This window comes from Notolabrus celidotus, chromosome 4 (genome assembly GCF_009762535.1).
Source record: "Notolabrus celidotus isolate fNotCel1 chromosome 4, fNotCel1.pri, whole genome shotgun sequence".
NCBI lineage: Eukaryota > Metazoa > Chordata > Actinopteri > Labriformes > Labridae > Notolabrus > Notolabrus celidotus.
The window spans coordinates 8,822,121-8,834,292 of record NC_048275.1 but is presented as its reverse complement, the minus strand read 5'-3'; the positions used below and the strand labels follow the sequence as shown (position 1 = coordinate 8,834,292).

The 12,172-nt window shown below is 39.3% G+C and overlaps 1 protein-coding gene across 5 annotated transcripts in view; it reads right to left on the bottom strand.

The window, feature by feature from the left end:
• Window positions 1–12,172, bottom strand: part of khdrbs2 (KH domain containing, RNA binding, signal transduction associated 2) — a 128,484-nt gene that overhangs the window by 33,791 nt on the left and 82,521 nt on the right. For all 5 annotated transcript variants that reach the window (XR_004630937.1, XR_004630938.1, XR_004630939.1 and 2 more), the window contains exons 5-6: window positions 10,390–10,517; window positions 4,268–4,466 (exon numbers count right to left, since the gene is read on the bottom strand). Coding sequence is in view for 1 of the 5 variants with exons in the window: in XM_034681220.1 (XP_034537111.1) it covers window positions 4,268–4,466; window positions 10,390–10,517 (327 nt within the window). In the remaining 4 variants the exon portion in view is untranslated. The remainder of the gene's footprint in view (window positions 1–4,267; window positions 4,467–10,389; window positions 10,518–12,172) is intronic.

Here is a 12,172-nt window from a genome sequence, read left to right as displayed (position 1 = left end):
AGTTCGCTCTGGGAGAAACAAAGAAAACAAGCAATGAATTTGCCTCTGTAGAGGATAAAGTATGCAGGTTGAGATGAAGAGGAAATGTTCATAAATTATAAAACAAACAATGATACATGATCACTACCAGCTGCCTCATGCTTTCTACTGAAGTTTTAAATCGATACCACCCTCGATTAGATACAATTATGGACATTCTGGCCGTATCACTTTTATGAGACAGACTGACAGTTTGACAACGTCCATCAATCAGCTGTTTACACGATACCCATACAAGCTATGGTGCATATTTTAACAAAGACAGAAACAGGATGCAGCTACCGAGACACATCTGCTCCCGCTGATCTGTTATTATGTTTCAGTAAATTTAACAGTGCAGAATTTATGTAGAGAACAAGAGACATGTAGAGCAGCATCTTGTATACTTACTGGTGGAAAAACAAACAACCCAGACCTTTGTATAACCTAAGTATGTCTTGCTTCATTCTGGAAACATGCTCAAGGAAAATCATGTAATGTAGCAGAAAAAAAATAGCAAAGTGAGATATGAGGGAAGAAAATGTTCAGGACAAACTCATCTTTCCATAATCCCCTAGTCTCTGCGCTCCCACCCCTCTTTCCAACCTCCAATTACAAAGAGAAGAAATGCCTCGCCTTTTCACTCCTCAGATATACACAGGCTCCACATCAGAACTCAATTTGGTTTGGTAATGAGACTGCGCTTGTGCATTTCCCCATGCAGACAGCCCAATCTTCAATTGCCAGCACACATGGGGGCTTTGCTTAGCAGGAAGGCTCTGAGGAAATAGACTGGTAAGAGTGTTGCCTTTTTCCATTTGGATGAATCTTGGAGCTCACCTTGGGTAGTCTTCTCAAAATGACCTTGAGAAATTTCCAAGATCTGAGGGCAGGCTTACCTTCAACAAGGGCTTTGATTTTTGTTCCTATATACTATGGATCCCTGTATTATATTCATTCTGTGTGGACACATATTTTACAAACCACTGGTCAATGCACAACCTACCTCTTCAAGTGTTCAGTTGGCTTTTAAGCAGAGTCCATAGATTGTGCATAAGGAGCGGGAGCAGCCTCTGGTTTTGTGCTTAATGCAAGCATGCCTTACACCTGCATCATTCTCATGACTAGCAGAGGGTGTCTTTACTGCAATGTTGGCCTGAATATATGATGACGCCTTTTTCAAAACACTCTCAAGACCTAAACTTGATTTTATAATGAACCAATTTTCACTAGCAAAAATTATTACTATTAAATGGTCACATTTAAATTGATTTAAATTGATTTAAATGTGATCAAATATAAATTAAGCTCTTATGGCACTGGCATTTTCATACCATAATGATTGCAGTCTTTCTAATGAAAAACAGGTCTGCTAATGGACCACATTTTGAACCCTTTTTCAATCTACATACTCACATTTCAAGACAATTGCATTAAAATGAAGAAGAGTGAATTCCTTGGAGATGCTACGTCTAAAGCAGCCATGACAGTCTATTATTCCATCACTGAAAGAAATCTAAAAGTTCCCTACAGATCTACACCTAAATGATCTCCCTTGGAAATGTTTCATCTTTGAGCTTCATCTTTAAAGTGAAAATTGACAAGTGAAAACACTTCCTATAAAAGCATCAAGCTAGTCCATTCATATCCACGCTTTCATGGCAATCATTTCTTGGAACTCGTACTCATCTTACAAAGTCGTTTATAAAGAGAAGGAGGGGTGGCTTAAGGTCAGACCAAGAGTGCTCTTTGAACGTTTTACCTCATTAAAAATTGATGTGACTTTGCACTTGAACTACATCACACACATCAGGTCTTCAAACATCAAAATAAGAAAAAGGAAGGAACAACAACATCACAATATTAGAAATCCTGTTAAATATGCGATTAAAATTCCAGGCACACAACAGTCAGAAATAGCAACTGTCACAGCTGGTGATGGAAAGATTTGTCACAGTAAATAGAGCTCAAGCTGATACATCCCAACAGTCTAAGATGACCAAACCTGAGCCAACTGAGAAAATAAAAATCTGGCTGCACGAGGAAAGATTCTTGGCTTTTTGTCCGTAACAGAATGCCTCATCTGTCGGGCAAAACTGTCAGAAATGACAATAGGAAGAGTAAACTAACAAGACATCTTGAGACAAATTGCTCCTATTTATAGACAGCAAAGATACTTCAAGTTATTTAGTGTGTGTTCAATCCTTAGAACCTAAAGCTTGACCTCATGTTTAGTTCAGAGGAATATATAACTGGGAATCATATTTTTCCTCTGAGAGTTTCCATGAAAAGAAAGACAAAGGTTTTAAAAATGAGGGAAAAGAGGAAGTAAAATTGCCCTTGCATATGACTCTGCACTTGACATAAAGACGACTTTTCTTTGATGTTACACTCTCTCAATTCTTGTTATAAAATTGGTCTGCTGTTTTCCAGGTTTGCAAAATAAGAATCCCACGAAATGTTTTCTTTTTTTTATTATATAGAACAGCTGAAGAGAGACAGGAGATGTGGGGGTAGGGAGAGGGGGAGGACATGCAGCAAATGGATCAGGGCTGGAATCAAACCTGCGACCTCTGCGACAAGGGCTATGGCCTCTGTATATGGGGTGCACGCTTAGACCGCTAGTTCAGCGGCGCCCCTCCACAAAATGTTTTAATCTCAAAATTCCTGGCTGATCAGAAACAACAAAGTCTTTCTGCATGGTTTCTTATACGGAGAAATGGTGAATATTTTAAATGTTTATGCTGCTCCAAATATCCAGTTAAACTTTTTTTACAAAAATAACCTCATTGCTAGTGCAGTATAATGCCCCTAATGTTATTATTGGAGGCGACTGGAATTGTGTTTTAGATGGGAAACTGGATAGGCAACCCCACAAGCTAACAACTATTCCAAGCCATAGACAAAAAGCTCTTAATCAAATGATAAATGAAACAGGTTTGATAGATATTTGGCGTCTGCTAAACCCAGGCACTAAAGATTATACATTTTACTCTAATCCACATAGGTCTTATTCGCGGATTGACTTTTTTCTTGTTCCACAAACTTCTGTTGAAAATATTAAAAAATGTTATATCGGATCTATTCATATATCAGACCATGCCCCAGTTTTTTTATGCATGTGTATATCCAAAAGAAACAACAAGACTTCAACTTCAAAAACAACAGTTCATTACTCATCAGCTGGATTTAGACAACAAGCTAAAGTTAGCATGTCATCCACTATCCAGCTTACATTTCTATTGATCATGTTAGGCAGTATGTTAAGGAAGACCATTGACTGTGTATTAATATATAAGCAGTGCCTCCATCCTTCAGAACAGTCCACATTAGAACAGGTTTCTGGGTTGATATGAAGCAGACATCTACATATATGGAAAGTTAAAGGACTCTTATGTTAGTGTTAGTGTTTGCTATGTTCCTCCTGTACCTTGCTAATCTGGTAAAGAATGCTTTAAGAGCCTCCATTTGTCAACAGAGCTGTCAATCATAACGTTACACCTCTTTTTTAAGAGATCAGATAACTAATGAAAACTACATGTTTCAGAAGAATTAACATTTGATCATAAATCAGCATGATAAGAACTAACTTCTACAACAGAAACCATGTTTGAGAGAACTGTGGCATGTGTTTTAATTTTGACCCATGTTCCATCTGTTAACATGGAGGAGGCGGGCTTTAAGACTTATATTGAAGCCAGTCACCAGGGGAAGCTCTAAAAATGTTTGCTTCACTTCTGAGGAGCTATTGTACCGTCAATGTTTTTATACAGTCAGTAAGGGAGAATACATTCCTAACAGTAATGTTACATAGCTAAAGGTTATGCTGGCTCGGAATTGGTTGAATGCTAAAGCTAGCTATTATGATTAAGCTGTTAGATCCATGATATGTTTTTTGTATCCATGATACAATTCATTTGTCAGATTTATTAATTTTAGATATTTTGCAAACTTAAAATTAAAGCAATACAACAAAAAAATAAACACTTAGGAGCTTCTGCCTTAAGAATGTCACCAGAAAAAGTCTATATTGTGATAAGATCAGCTTTCAAAATCAAAATACATGTCAGGAAACTTGTCTATCATGTTCTTCAAAATAATTCAAACCAATGGCTGCCTGGAAGACCTCTCCATGTCGAGCAATACTCGCCCAGTTCACGTGCAAACAGATCAAACCAAAACGTACATGCGCAGTCAAGTCAAACTAACATCAGGTGAAGTCAGTGTGTGCAAAAAGGATTGGACTTACATAGTCTTCATATGAGTCATGTGTGACTGCTAACAGCGGGGGCCTGTATCCAGCACTCCCTGCTGCCCCTCTGGCTCTCGGAGCTTGTCCCTCCCTCGTTAAAACATTTGTAGGAACTTTGCTGTGTGTGGCTGCTGCTGCTGCTGCTGCTGCTGTCCCCCGAGGTGCTGCCGCGCTCCTTCCCGTACCTCTGTGGCCCCTGGTTGAACAAACAAGCAGACAAACAAGGAATCAAGATTTTACCTCCACACCATTTGTAAAAAAAAAAGTTCAAAAAACCCCACACGGTAAAAAGTGGAGTTAAGACAGAGAGAAATGTGTTAAATCCTTCTTATCGCTGCATACTTTCAGGCTGTCACAGTTGGTGGTTGTCATACACTGTGCTCGGGTGAAACACTAGATAAGCATAACCTCCCCTGGCACAGAGGTAGATCTTGTAACGATCACAGGCCTGACGAGTGTCACTTTGTGTCTTTCTCAGCTCTGCAAACATGCCTGTGGGATGAAGGCTTGGTTATTTCAATAACACGATGGAGCGGTGCCTAGCCTGTGTTTGTGCAAAATAACAACTCCATCTGCCTGAAGCTGCTGCAGACACTCAGGCTCGAGACAAACCTGTAGTCAGGCAGGTGGATTTAACAGTGTCCAGACTTTTTTTGCCAAAAGCGGCCAAATGACATGGGCACGCATGAGGAATTTAAGGTGGATTGTTTATTTTATGGATGTGTGAGTGTCCGGCAGCAGAGCCACATAAACACAGCAGGGACTGAAGGATGGATTTATCCCTGCAAAGCCGTCTATTGTCCCCTAACTTCATATTTTAACAGCAGCAGGATGTAGGTGGGCAAGGATACCCTTTCTTCTGCTGGCACATCCTCCACTAGGTAGCAGCCCATTGTGATCCAAAAATACAGCCACTCAAAGGGGAATTACTGGCGCATATTTTTCATGGAGATTTACAATAATTGCTTATCGTTGCACCAAAAGGAGTAAATCTGGGTAGTGAGGTGGTGGTGACTTTAAATTGAGGGCGTCCCATGTTGCTGTTGGATTTAGCTCATCTGCATGTGTTGCCAGAATTAGGCCAGGCTGTCATAGCAAACCATACCTGCTCACTCCCAAGGGAACGCCACGGCTCAGGTAGATTATGGACAATTTGGTCTGGATAGAAAAAAAAAAACAGGACTAGGCAGGCGTTCGACACGAGCAGCTGTATGCATGGCTAAGCAAATCAAATGCTCTGCAACATTACTTTTATTTAAAGCTGGTCCAGCCTACATCCAGAGATCCCCTTGAGCTACAGCGAATGGAAATAACTCACATTTGAATTATCAGAGGCATAACGGAAAAAATGGAAACAGGACACATGGTTAAAAATGATTTACTACAACCTGAGGAAAAAACTGAGCTTCAGTTTATAACACAAATTAATTTATTTTCCAGTGAATTTAATTAATAAAAAAATACACCTCGACGATGGGCAACTCCTTGTTTTACTATGAAGACATGCTGTTTTCATTTAGAACACAGAACACTGTATTGATTCAAACATGTGGTCACTGTGGCTGATTACTTGTGACTGATTGAGTAGCTTAATTAAAGGATCAATCCACTGCTTTTACACATCAGGACTAGTTTCCTAATTGTGAGGACTCAATCTGTGACATATGTTGCATTTCGTCTTCTATGGCTGTGTCATCTCAAGTCACAGAAACAAGTCAGTATTAGTTAAAACTAGTCCTGTCCTCTGAAAGTGATGTTCATGCACAACTTTTACTACTATCAGTCTCACCACTATCATCTCTATCTCTTCCTCTCCCAGGGTTCCCACTCTTTTCCAGAGATCATTTTCCAGGACATTTCCAGGACATTTTCAGTGATGATGAAGCTGGTATGACAGCCTAAGTTGAGTTCCTAATTTAGTTCCTAAATAGTCTAATATGTTCCTCTCAGTGGAAGTCTACATTGAAAGACGTGCAGTCTATGGCTATCCATGAAATCATCTCTTACATGCTTAAAAATGATGGCAAATTAATCATAGAACAATGCAGCCACAGATGTACAGCACTTTATTAGTGCAACCAAGTAACAATGAGATAAGAGATTCCTTTTATGGCCAACTCTCATCTCAGCTTTCTCTTTTCTCAAAAAATATAAAATTAGCTGAGTAAAAAAACAAAAGAGCCATCAAAGGAATCTGGAAGCTGCCTTACTGAAATAAAGAAATAATAATAATCAGAGGATCAGTGCATAAATTGACCGAAATAGAACTGAATGACAAAAATGGCCTCAGTTGTTGAATGGGGATGTGTTTTTTTTTAACCTTGTCAGGTCGCACGCAGTCATGTTGGAATAATTTTCCAGGACAATCTGTGATTTTCCAGGACATTTTACTTTTTTCTCCCATTTTCCAGTACTGGAAAACTGGTCAACTGTTTTCCAGGTTTTCCAGGTTTTCCAGGTTTTCCAGGTTTTCCAGGTTTTCCAGGTTTTCCAGGACGCGTGGGAACCCTGCTCTCCTTCTATCCCTCTTTCCAACCCCAACTCAGATGTGTGTCTTACATGAGTCTGGTCCTGCTGGAGGTTTCTGTCTGTTAAAGGAAGTTTGTCCTTGCTGCTGTAACTTGCTAAATGCTGCAAAGTGCTCTGCTCATGGTGGATTAAGATGAGATCAGACTGAGTCCTGTCTGTAAGATGGGACTGGATCTGATCCTGTCTTGATCTTGAGTCTTTGTAGAGTACAGTCCAGAACTGCTATGTTTGTAAAGCATCTTGAGATAGCATGTGTTGTGATTTGGTGCTATATAATGAAAGATTGATCGACTTATTGAATGCATTTTGAAGGAAATCTAATGCAGACCAATTTCAGCTTCCTATACAGAAAAAGAAATGTGGACACGGCTTAAGACATGTGGTGATCAACACAAGAGCTCAGGAGCCCTCTGCCAAATCTGTACGTACCCCTGACTCTGTTGAGGATTCAAAAAGCAGTTGGCCAAAAGCCCATCCACCTATACCCTCTACCCTCTCCTCCCTCTCTGCCTATTAACAGTCTATGTCACATCTCAGTACCTGGTGTGACAACAGCTTTTTACACCTTAACATCTCAAGTAGCAAAGAAATGCTCATCAACCTCTTCAAAGCTCTGGTTCACCCCCCATCACCATCAAAGGAGACAGGAGAGAGGTGGAGGAGACCTTCAAATACCTCAGCATCACACTGGACAATAAGTTTCGATCAGCACATCACAGACATTCACAAACATTGTCAACAGAGGCTCTCAGCCATCCGTGAATTAAGCCGCCTGTCCATCCAACCCTATCTTCTTCTCCTCCTGTATCAGTATTATTGAACCAGTTCTTTAGCATGGTGTCAATATGCTTTTTTCAAATGCTCACAGTCACCAATTACATCAGTCATCTCAAGATAACCCAACTCTGTCTGACTGCCTCACCTCCTTACTGAAACAGAAAGATCTTACAGTCACAAATGACCCTGACCACCTTCTGTACAAGCACTCCACGCCCCTCCCTTCTGCCTGTAGGTATAGGCTACCCATGTGCAGGCTGGCCAATTTCAGCGAGAGCTTTGTTCTCACAGCCATATGAGCTCTAAACAAGCACTCTTCCCCTTGACCCTGACTGTGGTGTGTATTATCAGTCTGTCTCTGCTGTGCACAATGCCTGCTCTGCTCACGTCTCTGCTTAGCATGTTTATGTTTTCCTCTGTTCTCTGCGCCCTCTTCAGGGACATATCCATCTATCCATCTATCCATCTATCTATCTATCTATCTATCTATCTATCTATCTATCTATCTATCTATCTATCTATCTATCTATCTATCTATCTCATGCAGATGTGATGTAATGGTTTGCTAGGGGGCTTACGGCCTTAGCACCACCTCTTTGTTTCTAGGTTGACAGAGTTTTAGGTTGAGTCTGCATTTCCAATATGGGGACCGCCGTTGTTTAGCTCCTGATTCCCTCATCAAAAACCAGTGGGTGACATCCCTGCAACTATGTCAATGTTTCATACAGTCTGTGTTTATAACCTGCTAAAAACTCCTCACAGAAGCTTCAAATGAAACATCTCTTACCTCGTATGTGTATCAGAGCTGTGAGTCATATGAGTATTGTGCTTTTTATGTATGTAATGTTATATTGTTCTTTCTGTGGTTCTGTTTTCTTTGTGTGCTCCTTCCTTTATACTGTACTGCAGGTGTCCGCTGTTGATTGGACAGAAAGAACTCCTTGACCCTCCTACTTCCTCCAATTCCAATTCATCCCTGTAGTTCTATTGTGTGTGTGTTAGAGCTAATAACAACAGCAAGCATTGTAGTTCTGTAAATAATGTAAGTGGTGTGCGTATTGTGTATAAGTGGTCAGGGAGAGCAGCCTTTATTTTATACACCAGTTTTCAGGTGAAGAGTTAGGAAAGGTCTTTGTCATTTCTTCCTTTAATATTTCTTGAAGCACAATCTTTTTGTTATTAGAGTTATTTTTGGTTATTACATACATGTTTTTATTTTCATATTTCGGCATTTGCCCTTCTCAGGTTTAGATTCTTGTAAGTTAAAATCAAAGGAATGTGTTGGACTGAAGTTACGTTTGTTTGGTCATCCTTGGGAGTGAAGAAGGAGAGAGGCACCTTAATATTGCGCTCTTGCTTTCCCCTAGGTTGAGAGTAACACGTTCAAGAAACATGAATACATTGTCTTTGAACTTTCCCATAAGCATATTGACAATGTGACAACCCTCCCCTAGTATGTATGTGTCGCTGTCGGTATTCTTTGAGTTCCAGGTGACAGTGGGTGTGGCTACGCTGGGCTGTCGGGGATTGAGAACACCGGGCCCCGTGTTACAGATGAGGTCAAGAGATAGGGAGAGGGTGTGTGTGTGTGTGTGTGTGCGTGCGTGTGTGCGTGTGTGCGTGTGTGTGTGCGTGCGTGCGTGCGTGCGTGCGTGCGTGTGTGCGTGCGTGTGTGTGTGTGTGTGTACGTGATTGGGGTGAAATATGTCACACAGTTGCAAAGAAACAATTAGTATTTGACACTTCTGGCTCCTTTTAGCCTCCACTTTGGCTGCAGGGTCAAACTGACCCACGAACAGTATCTATGTAAAATTAACATGCAGTGGGTGTTGCAAATATGTGAAAGGAACCATTTTTATTTTATATGTTGATTACACTAATTAAGGCAAGTAGAAGAAGTTTCATAATAAAAAAACACTTTTTTTTACTTTGAAAAGGGTCAATCTGACCCTGAACATAACAGGAGGGTTAATTGATCCTTCTCCTTATCTGTAAATAAACTAATTGTTTCTCATATCTACTCCGTGTCTCCTAACTTTTCTTGTGAACAGCTTTGAGTCAGCCTTGACAACAATGTCTAAAGAGTTTCTGGGCAAAACTTACAGATCCTGCCGCCAACACAGGTGTCATTATAAAACAGTAAGAGAGAGATTTCTCAAGTCTAAGAAAATAACCCTGAAGTTGTCTGTATTTTACCCAATCCTGTACAAACAGCATTACAGCTGTTAGGAAAAATTGTAAGTTCAAAGTGGACATCTTTACCTGATGACAAAATCATTTATTTTTGACAAAGTTAAACTCTCTAAAGTGTTTAAAAGTGAAGATGTCTTTCAAAGTGGACACTGAGGAAGATGATAGTTGGACTTGTATGGACAAATATTACTGTAAAGCTCCTGTGAGGACTTTTCTCTTTATGTGAGTTTTGGCGCCCCCTCTGGACAAAGTGATACCTCTTATCCTTTTACTGATCTTGCTTGTACATGTGTCAGTTAAGCTTTCTGATCAACATCTCATCCTGATGCTTTTTAACACTCAAACATATCACTCACTGTGAATACTTGCTATGGATAAATCAAAGAAAGGCTGTTTCTTCATCATTATGTCATTTGTCTGGTCTGACCTAACCCCTTGCAGAAGTTACAGGCATTCAAAATCACTCTTTCGAAACTGTTAATCTGGTTGTGAATGGTCTTGCTTGTTTTTTTCGGTCATATCGAGGCATCACTGTGACAATCAGTCTGATTCATAACCAGTCAAAAACTCCTCACATGGGCTTTAAGTTCAATAAAACAACTATAACTAGTATTGTGTACCTCGTAGATGTTGTGCTTGCTGGTCGTACACTCCTCCCCTGTGCAGTCCTCCCTCTGCTCGACTCGTCGGAGCCGTTCAACAGCGAGAGCTCTCTCAGTTGCTCCTGTCTGATCTCATCATTGTAGTCCTGAGGGAACATAATACAGCATGTCTTGTATAAGAAAAAAATATATAAAAAAAAACAAGGACATTTGTCTTCTGACTGCAACAGATGCTCGCAACAGCAGAAAATGTCATCAAATTAAAATTATCTTGACACACACAGGAAACACATGGCAGAGCTGAGCGCTGAATACTCAATGAAGGATGTCGTCTTTCTGCTGTGTTTGGACAGAAAACGCAGAAGAGAGATAAGTGGCGCAGGAATAAACAATAAATATGTCTGAAAGAGCTGTGGATTCATTCATATCTGTGTGCATGTGTGTGATGTAATAAAAGGAAAAACACTTTTTCCGTCAGGCGGTTGTTGCAGGAGTGGTGAGAATTTTGGCAATTAATTGCTTTTCGGGGGCTGGGAGACAAAAAAAAGTTCAGAATACAAAACAGGAGAAGATTCCCAAATAATTTAAGCTCTATGATTCAAGAAAAAGGACCTAAAAACTCTCTGTAGAGCAAAACATGTTCCCTATTTTGTTGGCACTCAGCCTTTAACGCACATCTTTAACAATATGTGTGGAAGAATATATCTTGTAAATCTGAACCCTTTTTTTCAACCCTGTTATCAGGATGATCCAGATCATTACACAGCAATTAGGAGAGTTATCATCATCACAGCATTCCTGATAGATAAACAGGCTTATTTCTACAGCGATGGAACACATTAAGCACAGTCAACAAGATTCGATTTTTTTAAACGATGAAAAAAGCAAGAGGCAGCAGCACATTTTCTAACAATGATTTTTTTTTTTTTTAACTTAGTTTTTCTTCATTTTTCTCATCAACAGTTCAATGTGAAAAACAATTCTTTTTTTTTTCTTTTTCCAGCTGTATAGTTACCTTCAGACATTATGACAGAATTAGATAACACAAATACAATAAAGCAAAATGTCCACTCCAGAGAACATACATACAAACAATAATACACACAGACAAACAAGTATAAGAATAAATGTTCATAAAAGTAAAGGAGAAATGAAAATCATAATTAAATATTGTAATCATGAAGAAATAAATTCTAATTCACTCAGATATATCACACTAACAATGATTTTGACAAACACATTTTGTAACTTTGAGCTTTTGTCTTACATAACAGTGTCATACCTGTCAGATAATTACTCTCTGTAAACATACAATGCAACAATTCTCCAAGCAGAATTCCATATTTCTATTTATTTTATTATTTAACTACTGTTTTTTTTAAATGTAAAAACTACCTCTGCAACTCACCACTGCACTATTATCATATTATATTAGCCTGTACATATTAGACATGCCTATTTGTTGTTCTTTTGTATTTATAGCTGATGTTATTGGTATTAGTTTTTATTTGTATGTTTTATTCTTATGCCTTGTACATAGAGAGCACAGTTTTCCTAAGTCAAATTCCTTGTGTGTTCAAGTATACCTGGCTAATGAAGCTGATTCTGATTCTGATTCTGATTCTGAGAAGACACCAAAAAGCCTTACAAAACTCATATTTGTATAATCACAGACAAAGTTAGAAAAACCAAGTCAGACCGAGTTTACATGATCAGTTTTTATCATACAGTATATTTCAAGAAATTCAAGACAGTATAAGAGCTCAAAATAACCCTTTGGTCTGCATTTATTAGTTATTAG